Source organism: Chanodichthys erythropterus, chromosome 6, assembly GCF_024489055.1.
Source record: "Chanodichthys erythropterus isolate Z2021 chromosome 6, ASM2448905v1, whole genome shotgun sequence".
Taxonomy (NCBI): Eukaryota; Metazoa; Chordata; class Actinopteri; order Cypriniformes; family Xenocyprididae; genus Chanodichthys; species Chanodichthys erythropterus.
Genome location: NC_090226.1, coordinates 19,869,371 through 19,894,637, shown reverse-complemented (window position 1 = coordinate 19,894,637; position 25,267 = coordinate 19,869,371). Strand labels below are relative to the sequence as shown.

Below are 25,267 nucleotides of genomic sequence, written 5' to 3'. Positions count from 1 at the left end.
CGGGGCTCTCGCCTGAGATATGGTCTCTAGTACGTCCCTGGGAAGGTTAGTCGGCTCCCATCGAGGGACCAGAGATGTAGAGCCCAGAGCTCTGGCTGTGGGTGCCAGATTGTTTTGTTCGCCTGAGAGAGGAGGTCCCGCCTCAGGGGAATGGGCCATGGGGCTCTCGTGGAGAGCCTGAACAGCTCTGAGGACCAAGTCTGGCTCCTCCAGAGCGGGGCCACTAGGAGGACTCTGTGTCTGTCTTCCCTGACTCGCCTGATGACCTGCGGGATCAGTGCGATCGGGGGAAATGCGTAAAGGAGTGTGCTGGGCCAGGTGTGGGCCAGCGCATCGACTTCCTTTGAGAAATATGTTGGGCAATGAGAGTTGTCTTCTGAGGCGAAGAGGTCTATCTCTGCTCTCCCGAAGAGCTCCCAAATCCTGAGAACCATCTGGGGATGGAGCATCCACTCGTCTGAGGGGACGTTGCTCCGTGATAACATATCTGCACCCAGGTTGGTTTTGCCAGGTATATGAGTCGCCCTGAGCGACCAAAGCTTTGGTGTTGCCCACTCCAGAAGACGTTTCGCCAGAGCGCATAGGCGGCTGGACGAAAGACCGCCCTGGTGATTTATATATGACACCACAGTCATGCTGTCCGATTGGACTAAGACGTGGCGTCCCGTCAAGTGAGCCTGGAAGGCTTGCAGGGCTTTAATCACTGCCAACATTTGAGGCAGTTGATATAGAGATGGCTCTCCTCGTGGGACCACGAGCCGAAGGCCGGTCTGCCCTCGCACAGAGCCCCCCAACCTGAGTTGGATGCGTCCGTCGAGAGCACCGTCCTTCGTGACACCGCCTGTAGGGGTACCCCAAGACTGAACCAAGCAGGGTTCGTCCAAGGTTTCAGGGCTAAAAGACAGGCCCGATTGACCTTGAGACACAAGCGGCCGTGCCGCCAGGCATGTGGGGGGACCCGGGATTTCAGCCAGAACTGTACCGGCCGCATCCGAAGAAGACCGAGCTGCAGAATCGGGGAGGCGGAAGCCATCAGCCCTAAGAGCCTCTGGAAGAGCTTCAGAGGAAGTTAGGCTTTGTTCTTGACGGAAGCCGCGAGCTGCTGTATCGCCAGGGCGCGCTCTGGCGAGACTACTGCCGTCATGCGGACTGAGTCGAAGACTGCCCCCAGAAACGAAATGTGTTGGCTGGGGAGCAGTGAGCTCTTGGCTAGGTTGACCCTGAGACCCAGGCATTGTAAATGGCTGAGGAGCACGGATCTGTGGTGTTCCAGCTCGACTCGCGAATGGGCCAAAATGAGCCAATCGTCGAGATAATTCAGAACCCGGATTCCCATCTGTCTCAGAGGGGAAAGCGCCGCGTTCATGCACTTGGTGAAAGTGCGAGGAGCCAGAGACAGCCCGAAGGGCAGAACCGTGTATTGGTATGCCACTCCCTCGAATGCGAATCTCAAGAATCGTCTGTGAAGGGGGGCTATCTGGATGTGAAAATATGCATATTTTAGATCCAGCGAGCAGAACCAGTCCTCGTGACAAATCTGTGCGAGGATCTGCTTCAGCGTCAGCATTTTAAACTTCCTTCTCATGAGGGAGCGATTCAAAAGTCTGAGATCTAGGATGGGCCTGAGGCCACCATCCTTTTTGGGGACCAGAAAGTAACGGCTGTAAAAGCCTGACTCGCTTTCTGAAGGGGGAACTATTTCTATAGCCCCTTTCTTCAGTAAGGTCATGACCTCAGCCCGGAGGACAGGGGCGTCGTCCGGGTTCACCAAGGTTTGAAGCACCCCTCCGAAGCGAGGGGGCCGTCGCGCAAATTGGAGCGAGTAGCCCTGCTTTATGATCCCGAGGATCCAACTTGACACGTCGGGGATGGCCTGCCAGGCCTCGGCCCGAGTGACAAGGGGTTGAATGATGTCGGGTGACAGGCCGCTGGGAAGGGGGCCGTGCACCGAAGGAGGTGGAAGAGGAAATTTGCTCTCTTTTTGAGGAAGTAAAATAGTGTTCGCCGTGAAAACGGCGTTTTGTTTGGGCGCAACAAGTGTGGGCCCAGCTACAACACAGAGCATTTCTCCCACTCCCGGATTTAAACGAGGCGGAGGGGAGACTGCACGAGGGAGCTTTCGGGGTGGTCCAGTCGTAACGAGACATTCCCCGACCCTCTTCCTTCCTGCTTTTGGATCAGGACGTCTTCGGAGTCACCGGGTCCAGCACAATCTTGGGCCGGGTTCCCTGGCGTCTCGGGAAGGAGGATTGGCGCTTAGCGGGGCGAGGGCACTGACGATGCTCCTTAGGCGGTGCTGCTTGAGAGGTGGATGGGGCAGGCTTGGTCTGCTGAGCCGGCGCAGTCCTGGGGCGGCTAGGAGCAGACGCAGAGCAGAAAGTGTCTCATGGCCTGAGACGACTTCTGCGCTGCTGTGAAGCGCTCAGTGAAGCTATCCACCGCTGGCCCAAAGAGACCGGAAGGGGAGACCGGGGCGTCCAGAAAGGCCGTCTTATCCAGGTCCTTGATTTCCGTGAGGTTGAGCCAAAGATGGAGCTCAAGCACAACCAGGCTGGCCATGGAACGCCCAATGGCCTGGGCAGTGGCCTTCATGGCCCGCAGGGCTAAATCGGTGGCGCTGCGGAGATCCTTGAAGGCAGGTGCATAAGTGCCGGACTCATCCAAGGAGCGGAGGAGTTTGGCCTGGAACACCTGGAAGATCGCCATGGTGTGAAGCGCTGAAGCAGCTTGGCCAGCAGAGGTGTATGCTCTTCCAGCCAGTGTAGAGGTGGTTCTGCAGGGCTTGGAAGGCAGGGCTCTCTTGGTTTTCCACCCCACAGCCGCGGGAGGACAAAGGTGAGCTGCCACCGCTTCGTCTAGGGGCGGCAAGTGCTGATAGCCCTTTTCTTCTGCGCCGTCGACAGCAGTGAGGGCAGAACGGTGCGTTGTGTGGAGGCGGGCGGAGTACGGAGCGCGCCACGACTTTGTAAGCTCCTCGGGAAAAAATGGAGCGGAACGCTGGCGAGGGGCTTGGCGGTGGCCTGGCAGGAACCACTCATCCAGGCGGCTGCGTGATGGCTCCTCCGGCGGGGCCCAGTCAAGGTCTAGCTCTTCCACTGCTCTGGATAGGATGCGGAAGAGCTCGGCATCCATACCCTGGCCGTGTTCAATGGGCTCCAGAGGAGGCGGGGGAGCAGGTTCATCCAGCTCGCCAGCCCATCCTTCCGCTTTAGAAGCCGTAAGAGACATGGAGTCGTCGGGCTCTTTTTCAGATCCTCCAAACGAGACGAGGTCGCTCGCATCTGCAGAGGGACGCTGCTCTGGTCGGGAGAACAAGACGGGAGATTGTTCTCTAGTGGGAGAAGGCGAGGCACGCGGGGGCTGGGCCGGCGTGGGCTCACACGACTCCGGGCGCTGAGTCGCTCTACCCCGCTGTCTCTTCCTGGCCGGCTCGCGGGAGGAAGGAGACGGGAGGGCGCGAGTGGCGAGATCGCCTTCAGTGAAGAAGGCGACCCGCGAGCGCAGAGAACCGAGGCTCATGCTCTCGCAGTGCGGGCATGAGGCTCCAGCGAGCGCGCCGTCGGCGTGGGACTTGCCCAGGCACGCGACGCACTCGCTTTGTCCGTCGTCATCGTGCAGAGGGGCTCTGCACGTGCCACAAGAGTGGCGCGGCATTTGCAGCAACGCCGCCGCCGTTATAACGGCGATTGGGGGGGCTCTTTTAGAGCGGCGAGGGCCGCGGAAGCTCTTTTAGAGCGGTAGAAGCGCTGAGGAAAACGCTCTTTTAGAGCGGCAATAAGCCGCGGAGAAACTCTCAAAGGCGCGCCGGATGGCGGCAGGAGACACGTTGAGAAGGCGGCCGGAAGCGGGAGCGGGAGGCGGGCGTCTCGAGGACGGCGCTCGGGGCGGCAGTCAGCGAGGGCGCCGGCGCTGTCTCCGACCGGCGAGTTCATCTGGGTCCGCTGCGGGGCCTCTTCAGACGGCGGCAGGAGCTTCTTGAAGGCGAGGAGCTTCTTGAAGGCGGCGAGCTTCCTCAGGCTTCAGGCGGAGATCAGCGAAGAGATGCGATGTCGTCGCTGAAGGAGAAAGGACTGAAATCCTATGGCGAAACGCCTGCTTATATAGCCCTTTGCCCCGCCCATTTCGGCGGGAAAGTTTGCGCGCTCTCTCGCCATAGGTCGCGCAGCTATGCCACGCCGTCATTGGTTCAACAACTTGTCTATGAGTGAACCAATGACGATGCAGTTACACTGCGTTATTGAAAAAGGCTTCAGTGACAGGGAAAAAGGGAGACTTTTCCCCATACGCAGTACGAGTGAAGTATCGAAAGGGAACCTATTCCATGGATATTGGCATGCAGCCAGGAATTGTGTTTCCAGACATTTATATGTGCCTGATTTCGGCGCCGTGGAAATACATAAAGCAAATCTGTGTGTGAACGAACGATTTATATAAATATAAATAGGTAAGTCTAAGTCGGAGTGATCACTTATTGTTATGTATTTCGTCATATCGCCCAGCCCTAAAACTTTGTCAGTGTTTATTTAAAAACACCCAATTATGCAGAATATAAGATGGTAAATATTTAATTGATGAGTTGTCAGCACAATATATTACAATACAATATATAAGGTATGATTTTATCCCAAAATCCAACATTTTGACACAAAAAAAGATAACTGCATGTTTCTTTGCCTGGAGTCCAGCTGTTTCTGTGAATTGCAACGACCTATATTTGCTTCTTTTTTCTGTAGCTTTCAGCAGTCTGTAAAAATATATCTCAGATTGTGTGTCAAAGCTTTTTGTACAGTCGGTTGCAAAGCTCTTTCCCATTGTGGATGTGTTTTGTGTGTTTTTCGCGGCATTCACGCTGAAAACCAATGCTGCCACTCATTGGGCGTAACCACAGTTTTCAAAAAGGGATTCAAAGTGCAAGTTTTTGAAAATGATACTGTTATTATCTCTGAATTTGTGTGTAGTGTAGGTGCGTAATGGTTTTTTTTTTTGTTGTTGTTGTTGTTGCTGTTTTTTGTGACATCGACAACTACTGGGCTGGCATTCATAATACAGCGTTTTAGACAGTTCTGCGGATCTGTGTGATAATTTTGACAACATTATCACCCATACGTGGAAAAAAGCAAAGGAAAAATGTTTCCATTTTGTAGTACACTGTTGTTGCATAAGCGCTTTAGCAACACTGAGGGTGAATAGTAGAGGTAGCCTACATGACAATATAACCAGATAGCCTATCTATGGGTACAATATGTGTCACATGACACAATATATGTATCATGCCTCATCATTTTCTAATATATATGTTTTTACAGTCCACACTACAATGCAATTCAAATACAATTTCAAATGTATCCACTTGGGTGAACATCTTCAAACTACTCAGTTTTTGCAGGAAAAAAACTCAAAATTAATGTAGAAATAGTCTATGTCAGATGGTCAGTGAAAAGATTGAGCACTGTGGGTGAGATAGTTTCTGTTTGGGGATAAAAGGTTCATAATCGTACACTTGAACCTATAAATAATAAAAGACATTGAGCAGAATCATATCAGCAATGTTTTGCTGTTGCCTGCATTATGCTTGACAGTGGAAAAATAATGCAGTGCATTGTTTGTTTTTGAGACCTTCTCACTGGCTGATCTTCTAACCTCAACCTATGAGACAAGGCTGGGAGACAATGACAGAAAGTTATTTTAATAATGAATTTTGAGAGTAGAAAACATAGCTTTGAGTTACAGAGGGCAGAGAGGTCAGACTATATCAAATGTGGTTCTGATGCACTGCAATGTGGACTGTGTTGTGGAGTGCTTGTTTCATTGGCTGCTTTAAAATAAGTTTGAGGATCTTTGTTTAATTTTCATGTCTCATATTTGTCTTCTATTTTGAAATCACAGGTTATGGCTTTAATTTTGAAGTCTTTTTTTTTTTTCTGTATGGTTTTTCTCTGCTCCTCATGATTATATTCACATGTGGCTTGTTACCTAATTAGCTAATAAATATAGGCTGCGTCCGAAAACCTAGGTAGCTGTCTTGCTGCCTCGCTATCTAATCATATAAGGGAATGACTTGTACGGCAGCATTTGTGCATGAAGGTACCTCACGAAATTGATTTCGGACAGACTTCTGAGGCAGTGTAACAGTTTAATGATCTACAGCAATATAGCGCAATCTTTGGTGAGAACTAAACAAATATTTAATTACTACAGTAGTAATTTCTCGATAGAAATGATATCAAAATTGAAATATGTTGATCAAAATCGTACATTTATACACAAACTGAGCAGCAAACGCAACCTTTGGATGCCATCTTTATTTTTCTAGCTCAACTGTCACAGAATGGAAAGCACAGGATTGTGGGATATCAAAGGCAGCTAAGGATACATCTATGCTTCCTTCAAAAATCGATCTGAGGAAGGTATCTCATGAGAGAGGAAGTGAAGCTAACACTGGATTCGGACGTGCCTTGATGCCTTCTTACCTTGAAATGTGTCCTCAGAAGGCAGCATTTTTCAGTTTTCGGACGCAGCCATAGTTGTGTTTGTCTACAACTGGTGAGTTTTTGGTTAAAGCTTTATTTGTTCCGGGTGCTACTTTTTTTTGGACCTTGAGAATTTTCTTAAATTTAAAACCAAAATTATTTATTATAAAAACCCAAACCCAAATTTTTCTCTTATAACATTGAATATTCATCAAGATATCATCATGTGAATAGATTAACCCGATAACCAGATTGGCCACTGACCATTACAAGATTAAATCGAGAATGATGCACAATATATCGGTACCATATTGGTTATTTTACTGGTTGATTTTTTTTTTTTTTTAATCATATAAGTTGATAGTGTATATTTAATTGTACATGCTAATTTAGATTAACTTTGGCCATGACATGTAAATAATATTATATATTACTCCAACCACTCGAAACAAAATTAGACTTTTATCTTTCACAATCAATGTGCAATTTGACTTTGCTCTTCACATTAGCTTTTCTAGCATTTCCTCCATTTTTATTAACATAAAATGGGCGTCTTTGGGCATTTGAACAAATGTTCAGTCATGAAACTTTAGATAGCACAGTCTGATAGATTCTGCAAACAATCACACATTACCAAATGGCACAAGCTGATTAGCCTCTGTTTATTCTGCAACCAAATGAGAATGCTTGATCAACATTTACATTTTCTGGTGTATTGTTTGCTGTAGGCTAGTGCTACAGTTAAAGTTCAGAGTTCCTCTGAAATCCTCCACCTCTCCCAGGTCAACCTGCCTACATCTGCTACTGGACTCATGCAGCATCAGTATATCTGACATTAGAGGTTCTCAACTCTTGACCTCGAGGTCTACTTTTCTACAGAGTTTGGCTCCAACCTGCCTGTAACTTTCTAGTAGTCCTGAAGACCTTGATTAACTTGTTCAGGTGTGTTTGATTAGGGTTGGAGCTAAACTCTGCTGGAAAGTTTGGCTGTGTCCGATAGCTTAAAAATGCTGCCTTCAGAGAATGCATTCCAAGGAATAATATTAGGCTAATTTTGTTTCGAGTGGTTGGAGTAATATATAATATTATTTACATGTCATGGCCAAAGTTAATCTAAATTAGCATGTACAATTAAATATACACTATCAACTTATATGATAAAAAAAAAAATCAACCAGTAAAATAACCAATATGGCACCGATATATTGTGCATCATTCTCGATTTAATCTTGTAATGGTCAGTGGCCAATCTGGTTATCGGGCCGAAGGCATCAAGGCGCATCCGAATTCAATGTTAGCTTCACTTCCTGTCTCCTGAGATACCTGAGATACCCTTTCCCGATCCATTCTGCGACAGATGAGCTAAAAAATGAAGATGACATCTGAAAGTTGTGGTTAGTGGTCAGTTTGTGTGGAAAAATTTACTTTTAACCAACGTTTTCCACTTCTGATGTCATTCCTAGTGAGAAGTTACTATTGTAGTAATTAAATATTTGCTTAGTTATTACCAAAACTTTCAGCTCTATTTTGCTGTAGATCATTAAACCGTTTTGTGAGGTACACTCTAAAAAATGCTGGGTTAAAAACAACCCAAGTTGGGTTAAAAGTGGACAAACCCAGCGATTGGGTTGAATCTTTAACCCAACCTGCTGGGTAGTTTTATTTAACTCAACTGATGTTTAAAAATCACTTTATTGATCACTTAAAATGAACCCACAATAGGTTGGAAAATAACATGTATTAATATGTTTAATTAATGATAATTAAATAATAAACATTTATTAAATTGCTTATTAATAAATGTTCATCTTTTGATTATTATTGTTGCCTCTAGTAATTATGTGTCTGATTTTTAATTTCCAACATATTTTGCACTCATTTTAAAGCAGCCATATAGTCATTTTTAAACAATAGTTGAGTTAAATAAAACTGCCCAGCACATTGGGCAAACATTTAACCCAGCCGCTGGGTTTGTCCATATTTAACCCAACTTGGGTTGTTTTTAACCCAGCATTTTTTAGAGTGTACCTTTATGTGTAAAGGGTTTTCCTACAAAGTCATTGCCTGATAAGGCTGTGAGGCAACAAGGCCGCTCCCTAAATCTTTGGACACAGCCTGGATCTTGAGGGCCAGAGTTGAGAAACCATCTTACATGCTCACAGCGGTGTGTCTGCGTATCTACTGGCAGTAGCAAGTCCATACTTTTTCTAAAGCGGCAGCATAGCAGATCTAGACCAAATACATTAACATGCCAAAACTACTGTTGCCATATTGAATTACATTTTTGCATAACACTGACCTTTATTAACCTTCTTTATTAACCTTCTGCTAAAACTTCACAAGTGTGACATGAAGAAAGTAAAAAGGTTAGAGTGATTGCTTTACTGTTGTATGGAATAAGTTCTAACCCAAAAAGTAATGCGACATATCTTTGGTACAATGAGGAAAACATATAGAATATAGTTTTGCATCATTAATAATTAGCATTGTAGTATTGACAGTTAAAAAGACTGTAATCTGTCATGAGAGGAAGCAGTTTTGATGTTCCTCTGTCTGCCTTTAGCTTAGTTTCCTTTTAGAGGTTGCTCAAGAAGCCTGACAATAATTATTTGTAGATCACAAATTTATTTTTGCATGGTGACAGACTGAAAAGGAACATTGTTCGAAAATTGCACCTCCAACCTGAGAACATGACAGGAAGAGGCATGTAGCCCTACGACTTTAAACGCTTTAGAAACACTGTCATCACACGGAACACAAAAGCCGCTACCTTTGTATTTTTATCTGAATTGTGCTGTTGCATTCCTGCTTGTCGTGCACGGAGCTAATATATACAAAATCTGTTCGACAGGAATCAACAAAGCTGTCTTTGATGGGATTCCACCCACATCCTCATGGCAACTCAAAGCGAGTTCCTATGAGGAGAATGGAGAGATAACAATTGACATCCAAGGTATTCTCTCCATTTTTTTTTCACTGAAAGAGGCAGATAAATGCACAAGCCAAGGAGTAATCCAAAAAGGCTTTTAAAGTATTCGGAATATATTTATATTATGTGTGTGTGTGTGTGTGTGTGTGTGTGTGTGCATATATAATATAATATAATATAATATAATATAATATAATATAATATAATATAATATAATATAATATAATATAATATAATATAATATAATATAATATAATATAATATAATATAATATAATATAATATAATATAAAATAAAATTACCCAGGGCCACAAAACATGGCATAAGTCGCACGGGTATATTTGTAGTGTATATTTGTCATAGCCAACAATACATTGTATGGGTCAAAATGATCGATTTTACTTTTATGCCAAAAATCATGTTAAATGAAGATATTTAGTACATTTCCTGTAAATATTTAAAATATATTTATATTTTTGTGAGTGGATATGCATTGCTAAGGGCTTCATTTGAACAATTTTAAAGGCGATTTTCTCAGTATTTTTTTTCTTTTTTCTTTTTTTGCACCCTCAGATTCCAGATTTTCAAATATTTGTATCTCGGCCAAATATCCTCTCCTAACAAACCATATACCAATGGAAAGCTTATTTATATTTATTATTAAACCATACATCAATGGAAAGCTTATTTATATGATGTATAAATCTCAATTTCAAAAACTTGACTCTTATGACCGGTTTTGTGGTCCAGGGAGACACACACACACACACACACACACACACACACACACACACACACACACACACACACACACACACACACACACACACACACACACACACACACACACACACACACACACAGACACAGACACAGACACAGACACAGACAGTGTATACTGTATGTATGTATATAAATTGTGTATTTGTTGTATTTTTTATATTATATTAACATACTGAACAGTATAATTGGGGTATTTAACATTTGCTAATGCTTGGATATCATGTAAATACTTAATTTTAAAAGGTTTGCATTTCTATGCAAATATAAAGTGAAATATAAGAGATATTGAACAGAAAAATGAGCTTTTCCTTGCCCTTGTATATTTTGAACATGGGCCTAAATGGAACTTGAACTTGATTTGGTGATGTTCAGGACAGAGAATGCAGACTTGGCGTTGCACTGTAGAACCTAACATAGTCAGGATGTGTTTATGAATGCTTGTTCAATGGTGCGCCGCATCATTTTTCATGAGCACTATGGCCTTTCAATAAATAAGACACAATGAAGCAAAAAGAAATTAATGGAATAGATGCAGGAGGGGGAATAAAGCGCTTTATCCATTTGTGTTTAATGGTTCTGATTTCATCATCAAATTTGTTTTTTAAATAATCTGCTGTGTCATTGGTCACATAGTCTGACATACCTGTATCCATCTCTATTCTAGATTTAAAGAATAAACACATCTGATCAGATAAGTTGCAATCAAATTTGTGCACATAAACTGTGTTTGATAAACTATGGTAGCTGAAATATGGACATGTGTAAGCATGATCTCTCCACAAACCAGTTATATGTAGATATCACCATCACAGGCCTTTAAGAATAGTGGATGGCTGACAAGCGTTGTATGCCCAAATCACAGATGTGGTGTTGTGTTAAAAACATTGGATTTTATGCAAGCTGCAGCCGTGGTTTCTATTTCTTTATATTATGTCCTCCCGTATTCAACTCACCTGTCTGCAACCATTCAGGTGTACAAGATGTGTTTATTTATTGTTCTAAAACATCTGGGTTGACAGTGAAGGAGTGTTTGTGTGTGTATGGAAACAGCAATGTTGCAGTCTTGGCTTTGGATGGGCAGCTGAATGCTGTGCTGAGTCCTTTTCTGAAGGTCTATATCTTACATATTATGTATTTCAAAACATAACTTCAAAACATTAAATTTAAATTATATGAGCAAACAAAAAACTTGTGAGCTACAGTTTGTGTGTATTATACAGTCACATGTTTTTCCAACTTGGTGTCATCTTATTCTCATGCTTTTTAAGTGTTATTCAAAAGTGTTAATTTTCAGTATAGCTATTACTCCAGTCATAGGATCCTTCAGAAATCATTCTTATATGTTGATTTGGTGTTAACATTTCTTAACATCAATGTTTCTTATCATAATATTTTGTTTTACAGTTTTTTTTCGATTGCTAAACGACAGTGAGCACAACTGGAGCTACATGTGCAAAACTCTAACTACAGTCTGCACTACCAACAGTCACCTGAGCTAAACAGTTAACACATGGCTCAAAACAGGCTCAGTGCAGCCAAACATGCACAACCCTCACTGAGATAACACACACTGTCACTCAGAACACACTGAGAGAAAAAACACTAGCATCAAACACCAACACAGAAAATACAAACTTTTCATCTTTACAGTTTGAACAATTTCAGTGACTTCATACAAAGTAATATTTTCTTCAAAGAAAAGAGTGACATTCTTTCACATGATTTATTTAAATTTTTAGAACATAATTCTTTAAGGTAAATGAAAATTAGCAGTTTGCTTCAATAGTCTGTAGTAATTTACGGAATTACAGTAATGAGTTATATATATATATAATGTGTGTGTGTGTGTTCACTAACAAGTCTAAAACAAGACACCTGCTTAGCCTTTCAGCTGAAATTGCAATGTTTGAAAGGCACAAGGCTGAAATCTATTCTGTTTTGATTGTGTGGTTCACAGTTTTGACAGCAGTGTAGCATTTGAACAAAGTGCTGTAAATCCACAGTGTTGTGCGGGTTGTGGTTAAAGTCATGGGATAAGTATGTAGAGTTTTGAAAACTGTGTTCAAGCAATGAAAAACGAACTAGAGTTTGGTCCACATGAACTGCTGCTGTGCAGACTGTAGTTAGAGTTTTGCACATGTGACTCCAGTTGTGCCCACTGTCATTTAGCAATCGAAAAAAACTGTAAAGCAGAACTAAGCAAGATTCGCGAAGCTCCCCCTACAGTTTCCTTCAGTGAATGACACTGTCATAAATACTCCAAGCGCAGCTCTGGACTACAACGACTACAACACTCGCCAGCGCAGTAGTTTTGCAAATACAGTACAAGAAAGAGGAGGTGGGTAATTTGCAAATACAGTACACTCGATGGAGGTGGGTAATTTTCGAAATTGTCTTATAAAGACATAATATATACATTGTTTTTGAATTACCGTAAAGCATTTTGTCACTCTCGCGTGAACGTGAACATGAGACGAGATTGTTTCGGGTCGGTGCAGCTCAAGTTGCAAGTGCTGTATTCTGGCGTAGACGTGCCAGAGGGGGTTAGTGCACGCCTCAAACACACCACTACAAGTCAATTAACCATTGTAAGGACTTAGAAAACTATTTATGAAGGTAAAAAAGTTACTTAGTTCTGCTTTAACATTTATGCATTTGTTTTTAAGGATTAAGTAAAACTTTTAAAAAACGGCATTGATTTAAAATAGAAACCTTAATTTTACTAAGTATATCTTGGCTTCACGCACGTACACGTGTACACACGCATGTTGGGTTTCCATGTTTTCATGGGGATATAGACATAATGATTTTTTTTTTACTGTACAAACTGTATAATACTTAGCCATCACAGAAAACTTTCTGAATTTTTACAGTTTTTAAAAACATAATTTTAGTGTGATTTATATGCCGTTTTCCTCATGGGGGAAAAAAAAAGAAGTAATTTTGTCCCTAAAAGAAAGGAACAAGTTTGAGGCAGGACAAATTATGTTCACATGTTTATTTTCTACACCGCAAAATCCCCAGAGTTAAATCACCTCTGCTCAGAGTAGATAATGGTCCCTCTCTAAAAATAGTGTTAAAGTAACACTAAAGCAGAGTTACTGAAGCAAGTTAATGAGATAATTAAGCAATTAATAAGGCTGTGACTTAAGTCACTTGTAGTTCTTGTGTTTTTTCTTATTTCTTTAGTGATTCTGCTTGTTAACAGCAGGTGTTCATCATTAATGCATAATCATTACTTAATTAATTGCTTAATTATCTCATAAAATTTAACTCTGCTTCACTGTTATTTTAACACTATTTAGAGAGGGACCATATGTACTCTGAGCAGAGCTGATTTGAAGAGTTCATTTGCAAAAAATGAACCAACTGCTGTGCGTTATTCTCCGCATATAGCACATTCTGTACCCTAAATCAGTTTTGTCAGAAAAGCTGGTATTGTCCACTGTCAGGCATCGCAAGTTCACGTTTTACAGCAGAAACCAACAAGCGCCCTTGTTGTTTGTGTACAGAAAACGATATGTCCGTTTTAGCGAATCAGTGCACAGTATTCAGGTCAGGTGACAAGGCTTCTAGTCACTTCAAAAAGATATGTGTGTGAGTGTACATGTACGCTGATCTGTTAGTGTGTGTGTGTGTGTGTGTGTGTGTACACAGTGAGTAGATGCGTGTGTCGATCTGTTAGTGTGTGCGTTTGTGTGCACACGTGTGTTTGAGTGTTTACCTCTGAATCATGAAATATGGAGTTATCTGCTTCTGCCAAAAACGACTGTTGGAGTTATCTGCTTTTGCTAAAAAACAAACTTTTAATATATATAAAAAACATACTTTCAATGAACTTAAATATTTTAATTTACATGTATTTTTTGGAGTTATTATTACTTAATCAAAACAACCCAACTGCAGTTTGATTGATATTACTTGGAATGCACAATAAAACATGATTTGTGAGAATTAATAAAAATTGAGTTAACTGTTTTTGCAAATGAACTCTTCATTTAACTCTGGGGATTTTGCTGTGTATGCTGTTGTTTCCTCCAAAATTACATTTTCCCGAACAACAAACTGTTCTCCAACTGGCTTTTAGACTGTGTGCTTTTGATATGCTGTGGACCGAGAACCTGATTTCAACCAGAGAATTGTTGCATTACATATGGCTCATAATGTTACCACGACAACCCATCTGCTTCTATTAAACGCATATTTCCTATCATATTTCCTACCTCAACTCGTTATATATAATAATATATCTACAGTACATATGCATTCATGTGTTTTACATGTGATTTTGCCTCTACCTTCCCTGCTTATGATTTCATTTCTAGGCTGTTTTGAGTGTCAGGTTTATTTTTAATGTTCCCAGTGCTCTGTCACTGAAAAGCATTTCTATATATATAATAAATAGCACACTGCTAGCAACAACACTGACAGATGGGACACGGGCTGACAAGATTTGCAGACATTACATGTTGTAGCATGTGTTTCTATTTCTAAGGCATGGCCTCCATGTTAACCAGGCACGTGTTACCAAATTCCAACCTCTTGACAAAACCTGCTGATAATAAAGTTTGATTAAAGGGTTAGTTCACCCAAAAATGAAAATTCTGTCATTAATTACTCACCCTCATGTCGTTCCAAACCCGTAAGACCTTAGTTCATCTTCGGAACACAAATTATGATATTTTTCATAAAATCTGATGGCTCATTGAGGTCTGCATTGACCGCAAGACAATTAATACTTTCAATGCCCAGAACTAAAGATGTATTTAAAACAGTTCATGTGACTACAATGGTTGAACCTTAATGTTATGAAGCAACTAGAAAACTTTTTGTGCGCCAAAAAACAAAACAAAATAATGACTTTATTCAACAATATCTAGTGATGGGCGATTTCAAAACACTGCTTCATGAAGCTTTGAATCTTTACTTATCTTTTGTTTCGAATCAGTGATTTGGAGTGTGTATCAAACTGCCAAAGTCACATGATTTCAGTAAACAAGGATTCGTTACATCATAAGTGTTTCGAAATTTCAATTGTTCACCACTGGGGGGCATGACTTTGGCAGTTTGATACATGCTCCAAACCATTGATTTGAAACAAAAGATTCCTAAAGCTTCGAACCTTCATGAAGCAGTGTTTTGAAATCGGCCATCACTAGATATTGTTGAATAAAGTCGTTATTTTGTTTTTTTGGTGCACAAAAAGTATTCTCGTTGCTTCATAACATTAAGGTTGGACCACTGTAGTCACATGAACTGTTTTAAATATGTCTTTAGTAGCTTTCTGGGCACCTGAAAGTGTTAATTATCTTGCTGGCAATGCAGGCCTCACTGAGCCATCGGATTTTATGAAAAATATCTTAATTTGTGTTCCGAAGATGAACAAAGGTCTTACGGGTGTGGAATGACAATGATTGAAAGAATGCTTTCAATCATTTCTCAATCATTTTTCAATCAAGTCAATGTGAACTTCTTTTTACAACCTTTTTTTTCTTCCGTAACCACACGCAAACACACATATATATATCGAAATTAATCAGGATATTCAAAAATAATGTTGGGCAGGAATTGATTATAATTGGAGATTGATTTGGTGATTAAAAGTGGGTGTTACCTGCCTACTTGACATGAGTGAGAAATCAATTATTACATTTTGATCAATTTATTTATTTTTTTTATTTCACATTAATAGCTTTAATTCAGAATAAATAAATATCTAGTATTACGTCAGCTTACGTTGTCTGTTCTCATTGCCCTCTAGTCTGCAGAGGGAGCTGCAAAGGCTTGCATTTCATTTCTTAAGCTGTTCAGAACTTTTCAAGGGTACAATGCAGTCAGGATGAGTTATTGCTCAGAGAAATCACAAACCCTCTCTCTCTTTCTCTCTCGCTAATGGAGGAGCAAAGGAGAACAGCACAGGGGCATGTCTAACTGGATACAGCAGACTCCGTTAACTGGAGGTCAGGAGGCTTTACTCTCACCGTCCACTTAAAAAATGACTCTTGTCACACTACACTCAAACACACCAATCAACATCCATCTACTTTGAGTGAGTGTTGAAGATTATTTGTAGACATTGCAGATTGAACCTAGATGAAACTGTCATACAGACCCACCTTAAGATGTCTTTTTTCAGCAGTACATGAGTTCTGTATTTTATGAAGTACAGTATTATAGTTAAGTATGCACATATTTTCAGCACCATTTAAGTTTTCAGCCGATATTGGCAATTCTTTATCTGTACTGCCCGTTATTGGCTCCATTGGCCAACATTCTTTATTTCCTCTGCCTATTTTAAGATTTAGATAATCATCCGGCACTAATTGAGGTTACTTGTGGAGCAGTTCCCTTTCACGGGAACTTGACGCTGTGTCAGTTGCTGAAGCTATGGGGACACCTTCAGCATGCAGCAGTGTCTAAATCACATGTACACTCACGTCAATGCAGTTGGCTACAGCAGTCATATGACGTCACTGGCACACTGGAATGACTATAAAAGGGTGCCTGCATAAAACGTCATCAGCTGCTTTGACTTCAGGAAGTGCTATAAGTGTCTTGTGAGTCTTATTTATTGTCTTGTGACTCCAAAATAACAAATAATCTGATAAGATGGAAGTGCAAGAGAGCATGCATAGATTTAAAAAGTGTGCTTCACTTTTACTCTGCTTTATTACAGGTGACGATGCACACAATCTCTATGTATTTTCTTTGGGAGAGGAGCATGCTCAGTTAGCTCTCAAGGGAGCTGGCTGCGCTTACTGTGATCTGTTCATAGTGAGGTAGCTCTGCTCCTGCCTGGCTCTCTTGTGCGGGACCTCTCAGTTTGGGTCCCGCTGCTCCTGAGGCATCACGCCGACTTCAATCGTGGGTGTCGCAGATGGAGTTCACAGAGGAGATCGATATGGGCACATCCCTTTCTCTGGCTTCACCCACTAGCTCCAGTGCTCTCACACCGGATATGGAAGCCCGCTCTGCGACCTCTTTCGATCTGGCAGAGAGAATGTTGTTGCCATCTGGCACTGAGGAGTTGGAAAGTAACAGGAGTTGAGGCAGACATTGTTAATGAGCCCGTCTCCTCCAATATTTCCACGCATGTGGAGCTGGTCGAGCTCGTGATATGCCACAGCTAGACACAGTCTAGACTGATCAGCAGAGAATAAACAGGAAGTCATTCAAAGCAGACTTGTTGAGCATTTCCTGGCTTGTCATTGATGCTTCCCCCCTATTGTTTCTCCCCAATCTTCATGGTACGGCATCGAGATTGTGAGGGAAACCATATTTGGCTTGCATGGTAACCTCAACTTTTTCAAATTATTAAAATGTGGAAGGACTGCGTGAGCACGGTTATGAGAAGATATCTTGGGTTGAAGAGGCGCTTGTGAGCTATCTCTCACAAAGTGCAGTGTCTTCCCTGAAGGCTCCAATCCTGCCCTCTAAGCCATGTCATCTAAGCCTGTGGGCAAGGCCTTCATGGCAGCAGGTCAGGCTGGTGGAGCCCTACACACTGTGCTCCAGGCTTTCCAGGCTGACCTCCTGAAGGTCCTGGATCAAGGAGGACAGCCTCCAGAGGAAGACCTCAAGCTCTGCAGAGTCATGGATCTCGCTCTCCACTCCTCCAAGCAGATGGCCCGCACCATTGGACATCCCTTGGCTGCTATGTTTGCCACAGAGAGACATCTGTGGTTGAACCTCTCGTGAATAAAGAAGGAGAAATCCTTCCTCCTTGATTCCCTGGTCTCGCCCTCTGGCATCTTTGGCACTGCTGTAGACACGGTAGCCCCCCTTTTCATTTTATGGAGGGTGTTGGGGTACAAGAGGTTGTTTAGGCCTTCGGCCCTGACCAGGGTTAAGCTGTTGAATTAGTTTTACAGCTAAAAAAAAAGAATAACAAGTGGTTGAGCGAGGGAAAAATAGCTTTAACTCCCTGAGGTCCGAAAACGCGCCAGCACGTTTTGCAGGATTTTTTTCACATTGCAGCAAAACATACTTAAAATACACCGTCATTTCTTGTCATAGAGACATAAGTAATATATCAATTGAAACTATAGAATGTCTTCTCTTATTTGTGTATACTCAGAGTAAAAACACAATGTTGTGCTTTTTGTAAAATAAAGAAAACTAACATGATGCGTGATCTCTCCTCTCCCTCTGAACGAAGTCCAATCTGATAGTTCTCAGAAAATGAACTGTAACTTATGAATACTAATGACAAAAAAAAATGACACTTATGTCTAAAGAAACGTTGAAATGTCAGGTTTTAAATCGTGCAAGTCAAATCGAAAACAAACATTCTGTGTTTATGTAATCTGTATGAAAAAAGAGCCATGTCAGAAGTCTGTTATTCAGCTCATTACCCTGTAATGTGGCCACACCCACGGAGCCAGCGCTATTCAGACGCAAATTCAGAGGCAATACATGCATACAGCGTCTCAATCGTGTATTCATTGTCTCGAAAAGTGTTTATTTGGATGTTAAAGCCATGGTTAGCGATCTCTAGAAGACATGCCGTTAGTTCCGAGTTCCTTTTCTTCTTTATATGAATTTGTGGCCTAAAGGTGTACAGCGCGCCCTCCGGCTGCAAGTATGAATTGAAAACACAGTATCCAGCACTCATAGTGATGACAATAAATATTACTTTTCAGTATAGAAAATTGACATAAATATATAAGAATCCATCAATATTTCTCAAAATGTGCATGCTTTTAAGCTAAAAGCCTATATGAAATGCCATAGAGGTAACATAATTCTTCAGACACTTTGCATCACAGAAACACATTATATTTTAAAGAATATAATAGAATACCATTATTTTAAATTGTAATAATATTTCACAATATTGCTGTTTATGATGAGCTGAGACATTATTACAGAGGGTTTTTTTCACAGCCTACCTGACTGAAAGGCCTCATTAATATGCAAGTCATTTCAGGTCATTATTATGTGATTCTTTTGCCTTCCCAGGTGTAAATGGCCCATTATTCATGATGATTCACGCCTCCACGTGTACTGTGTTTCTTGACAAAAAGTGTCTTACAAAAACTAAATCAATATATTGTTTTATATGAAGGAGTAGGCAGCATATTTTTTTTTACATAATTCTGAAGCAAAAACTCTAGTCTACAACCTCCAATACCCAGAAGTCTTGTGAACACAGATTTAATATACTTTTTTTTGGCCTTATTTCAGTGACTTAAGTTTTTTGTTTTTTTCAATAACCACGCATAAACGTTATTCCTTCAAAACACAAACATGCATACATGTTCCTCACATATTATGGTAGCCTAGTTTGTGCTGAATACAGTGTAATGACACTTTTGTCATTTATATGTTTATGAACAACTGAAAAAAGCACAAATGTCAGGGCATGTCAAAACTTCTCCAAGCCCCAAATCAGCCTCAGACTCCAGAGGGTAAAGGGGTGAAGGCTTAGCCAAGTAGGGATAGATGGTTTTGCCATGAGAATTCACCCTCTATGGTAGGCTTCTTGTATGTTTCACCAGGAATGGATTATTATTCAGAGGAGAAGAGTGGACTTAATCACCATTAGCCTCCCACTTTCTTTTCTGTTCCCCCTCCAGCACAATGAGTCTAGAGATGATAGTGCAGGCATGGTTATGCACATTAGCACACTTCCTGAAGGCTCACCAGGAATGGGTATTGACAGAGAAGATGAGTGGACTTATTGCTATTAGCGTCCCACTACTTATCTGTTGCCCCCTCCAAGCACAGTAAGTCTGGAGGTGATGCTGTGGACATGTAACTGTTAGCACACTTCCTGGAGGTTCATGAGGAATGGGTAATCCATGAAGGTGCAGCGTCTTCATGCTTCCATACTGGAACCAAGATAAGAATAAGTAACCATTAAGCCGAGGTATGGCTAATCTAGTGGAACGTTATCCTCCCCCCTCTTCAAGAGGGAAGTTGTTGTCCCTGGTCAGCTCTGCCCCTGGTTCTGTTTTCAAGGACATCAGAGTTGCCCCTTGGTATGTGTCTATGTATGGCAAACTGAAGCAGTCTCGGGCTGGACTATGCTTAGCTTGTGGCAATTTTTTCAAGTCACAGCTGGTGAGCAGGCATTTGTTCAGTATGGTGTTGTGGGTATTCACATTCCCATAGTATCAGCAACTGATGCAGTGTCAAGTTTTCTTTGAAAGCGAATGTCTTAGGGTTAAGACATTCAGATAAATCAAAATTGATGATGTTTTAAGCAAGCACCCGTTTATAGACATATGGTGCGCCAGGGACGTGTTATGACTGTCGTAGCGAATTGGCATGAGTGTACACAGATGCACACTTTAAGTTTTCCCCATAGCATCAACAACTGATGCAGCATCTCATTCCCTTCTTTGTGAACCGGATTACATAAGTAACCCAAAGACGTTTTGTCCTTTTTAAGAGTAGTATCACTTGATGAGCAGTTTCTACTTAAGAGCGAATGCCGAAACGAGTTGATGTGTGCATGTAATGATAGTTTTTATTGTGTTTTAATTATTTTCTTTTCTTTTTTTTAACAAAGTAGTTTAGATTTGCAATAAGGGCTGTTTATTGGTTATTGGCCAAAAAATAATTTTAAAAAATCTCATCAATATTGTCCACAATTTCAATATTGTGCATTCCTATTATCCTAGTATTTTTTTTATAATACTTCTGTTTTTTTGTATTTTATAATATTATTTTTAATAGATCAATACTACTATGGTTTAACACAAATAAATAATACATAACTACTGTATACACTTGCACTACCATTCATAAGTTTTGGGTCAAATATATTTTAATGTGTTTTTTAAAAAAAAGTCTCAGGGGTTTAAAGATTTTCATGGTGTGTGCGGTTTGTCATGTCTGTGATGTACCTGTACGAATGTAACAATGCTGGGTTTGGCGTTTTCATTTGGAGATAGCAGGCAACAATCCTGGACTCAATGAAGCTGGCAACTTTACAAATGTCTTCATAATCAGCATTAAAATGTTTCTCAAACACAGCACCTTTGGAACACAGCTGAGAGAGAGAAAGGGAAGTAGAAATTCAAGGTAGCCTGCATTAACTGAGAAATATAATTGAATAAATGAAGCACAGATTATATTTGAGTAGTGCTACAGGTTATAATGCTGCTTATAACATAGTTGATCAATTTTCTAATTAAATTTTCGATTTTTGTTTTTTTTGTTTTTATGAAAGAGAGTGGCAAGTGTCACAAGTCCATTTGAGCTCAGCCACATAACATCACTGTCACATTTCAAGACTCATGCACTTCTGTGACCTGAGCTCAGATAGTTTAAACATGAATGCAATGTAAAAATCCAAATACAAAGAATTTCACCTTGAGCACTGGATTTTTTGAATGTACTGTCTGCTCAGTGATGAACATACAGCTTAATTAAAAGCAAAACATTCTATTTACTTTCCACTTTACAACAAAGCATACATAAATATTTTGGCCTTTACCTCATTTGACCTCATGTTTTGTATGACAACAATTCGTATTTATCTCAGTGGAGAGAAATTAAAAAGAGAGGTTATTTGTGACGTTTAAGATTCTGCTGATCCCCATAAACACATTGAGAGTCTGGTAATGTGGGATCAGGTAATGGCAGTAGCAGATCTAGAATTATGATTTAAAGAGCCTCTGAGCTCCAACAGTTTGTAAACATTAATTAAAGCTCTGCTCTGTGCCTCGGAATACCTTCAATAACATTTTGTTAAGGTGATTGTAGAGAGCAGCAGAGTCAGAAATCATTGTATTAATTTATTTTAATTCATTTAATTGTGCATACATATTTCCCTTATTTTTCCATTTAGATTAGTCCTACCTTTGCCACCATCTAACACTCAATTAAATCATTTTATTAATTAAGAACACTATTAAATACAGTTTTTACCACATTTTTCAGTCTGTACATTTATAATATTCACTTGTAACATTTAAAATGATTGATTTTATTTTTCATTTATCATTTTTGGCCAATTTTAATATTGTATATCCCTAGTCTAGTCTAGTTTAACAAGACTTAAAGGGACAGTATAATGGTACCAGATGGCACTATCACAGTACTTTGATAAATACCATGGTACTGAATGATTACCTTAATTAGATTTATTATGGTACTCTCATAGTTTAGTTTTTAGGCATTTAATTTGCCCTTTGAATGATACCTCAATTCTTGTATTTAGTTGAAAATAGGTGTGCTATTACTTTCTTAAGCAATCTTAAGATTTATGCTTCTTGTACATCCAAGCAGCTCCATATAGCAAACATGACTTCAAAAACACCTTAGGATCCCAATAACAGTGCATGCACACTCACATTTTCCAAAAATTATAGTGTGTTAAATCAACATATAATGGTCTGTAGGTCGGAAAACGTGTGGTAAAATTTGAATATCGAGTACCTCTAGTGCAGCAGTGAAACGGCTGGCTGCAGTGGCATATTTCTTCAGTTGGTAGTACGAGTTGGCGTCCTGTAAAGCTACATCGAGCCATTTGTCAATTTGAGGCAGAAAGCTGAGATTAGGTCCACTCGGAGGCCCTCCTATTTCAGCCACTTGACACATTAATTGTGTGGCGGTGCAGGCCAGGGACTTGTGGGTAATGTCCTGTTCGTCACCGAACACTAACTTTGTCTCAGCCTCCATCAGGTCTCTTAGAGAAATGCGAGGGGGTGCAGAAAGGGGGCTTCGTTCATTATTTGCCTCTGCACGGTCATCCAGCGATCCATCTTTTCTTTGGGTGTCATTGTTCTTGCTCCTCTTTGGGACACCGCTGCCTGTCCTTTTCCCTTTTCTCTTGTTTTGGCCCTTTTCCTCAGGCAGGTTTGACCGGACGGTGGCAGGCGTTGGATGTTCTGTGTACTCAGGGAAAACAGGCTGCTGTAGTCCCTGGAGCTCTGGGCTTCCAGTTGAATTTGCCATGATGCGCCTGAAAGAGATTTCAAATTAATGCTATGCTTTTCATAAAGCATTCAAAAAGCAATCAAAGAAAATTTGGAAATAACGGACACCTGAGACGCAGGACATCCTATTCATATGGGTTACTCCCCATGAATTCAAACAGCCCTGGAAATATGCATTTTACATCCCAATGAAGGCCCGCTCGCCGCATACAGACAGAGTTCAGACAAGTTCTCAATTCTCTAAGCGGGCTGAAACTTTAATACATTCGCTGCTATTATTCTTCTGTAAGAGCGCTGCTGTTAGTGTACTGTTAGAGAAGTCACTTAAATAATGTAGAGGGCCGGGGTGCTGATTCACTGCCACTCTTGAGATGTGCTTAGGAAAAGGTCACTGTGACATATACACCTGTTGGCAATGGGCCGAGCTCTTGCTTTAAGAGTAGACTGCAAATTCTGCTATCTTTGTGTGTGTGTGTGTGTGTTACTACTGTGGGGAGAAAGAGAGGTTTTTTTCTTCTTCTTCTTCTTTTAAATACATTTTTGGTATAAGAGGCTAAAATAAAGGATGAGATGTAGGCACTTGATAAGGATTCACTGTAGTGCCCACTAGGTGGCAATAAATAAGTTTATATATGAAATCATTTTTAAACAGTAACTATTGATGCATCCTGTATATTTGATGCCTCGACTGGAGGAAATAAGGATGACTGCAACTACAGTATCTCAGAATAAAGTAAATATATTTCTGTTAAATAATCTTTGATTATGCCAAGCTACACTTACCTTTCAGTTTTCATAGAGAAATGTGTCCTTTTGAATGCTTGAAGAAAAACATTCTCACTCTGACATCACCACACAACTTATGGAACTGTGTTGTCCAATCAGATTAGAGCATTGGGACTGACTGTTATTATAGAGTGCAACAGTGCCCGCCCACTTTTTCAGCTGCCTTGGTTTCGGAAGTATTTTTTCCATTAGGATTTTTTAAAAAGCCTTTGTTAGAGTTATATGCCATGAACCAAACTACTGATTTTAAATGTGCTGAGTATGTATGCAGAAACTATATATCATGTATGTATATATGTATGTTTGTTATCTTAAATATGCATGCATACAAATATTTAAATTCTTTTTTAATTGAAAAAAAAGTACTTTTTTGTCATACTACTTCATTTTGAAAATAGCTTCAGTTCCTTCTTCGTTCCATTGAAATGGTGCTTAACCTGCTTCTTTTAATAAAATGTTAACCTAATAGAGTCACGTTATTTATCAAAAAGTTCATATCCTTAAAAATCATTCAACTTGAACAAATATTGAAGTAGTTTGAGAGTGTAGAGAATGATATTATGTCATTCATGGGAAAGAGGTCTTTGGCCAATATTTGTTTGTTCTCTTCTCTGATTGGTGGAGAGTTTTTTTTTTTTTTTTGAAGAATCACAAGTAAAGTATTTTTTCTACCAGGAATTCCACTGATAAACAATTGATAAAAATTATGTGGGCTGATGGCAAATGTAATCAATTAACAACTTTATACATCACAAACTGTAAAAAAGAATTGTTGGTTTAGCTAAAAAAAATAAAAACCTGTTTGCCTTAAAATGTTGAGTTCATTGAAATTAAAAATTTAAGGTAATACAATGAATGCAACTGGTCTAATCAACAGAAACTCAAAATATTATGTTATCTGAACCACAATAATTATCTAAGTTGATTTGACAAAAGAAAAAAAAAAAGTTCTGATAATAAATCTTTCCTGATTTATTAAGTAAATAATAAGGCTTTCCTGTAGCTCAGTGGTTAGAGCATGGCACTAACAATGCCAAGGTCATGGGTTTGATCCCAGGGATTGCACATACTCAGATACAAATGTATAGTATAATGCAATGTAAGTCGCTTTGGATAAAAGCGTCTGCCAAATCCATAAATGTAAATGTAAATCATGAAAATAATTTTTTTTACAGTGCAGTTGGTCTGCTTTTTAGGGTTTATAAGTTATCGTTAAAAATCACTTTGGATTTTTTTTTTTTTACATCTGGAACCCCACTGTTGCACTCTGTAACATAAACATAAAAATTTTGTGCTTTGGCTGGTTGAAATAATTAGCCAGAGAGACATTCAGATATATGTGTAGTGTCAACATTTGAATCAGTTCTTGCCCAACTACAGATGTCCGCACAGTTTAAAATGAAGCTTGT

General features: G+C 40.5%; 1 protein-coding gene across 1 annotated transcript in view; it reads right to left on the bottom strand.

Annotated features, from left to right (window-relative positions):
* LOC137021260 (spermatogenesis-associated protein 16-like) overlaps nt 1-23,091 on the bottom strand; it is an 83,495-nt gene extending 60,404 nt beyond the window's left edge. Inside the window, exons 1-2 of the mRNA XM_067387540.1 lie at nt 22,573-23,091; nt 21,036-21,181 (exon numbers count right to left, since the gene is read on the bottom strand). Of these exons, the coding sequence (XP_067243641.1) occupies nt 21,036-21,181; nt 22,573-23,091 (665 nt within the window). The remainder of the gene's footprint in view (nt 1-21,035; nt 21,182-22,572) is intronic.
* Between the last annotated feature and the right edge of the window lie 2,176 nt (nt 23,092-25,267).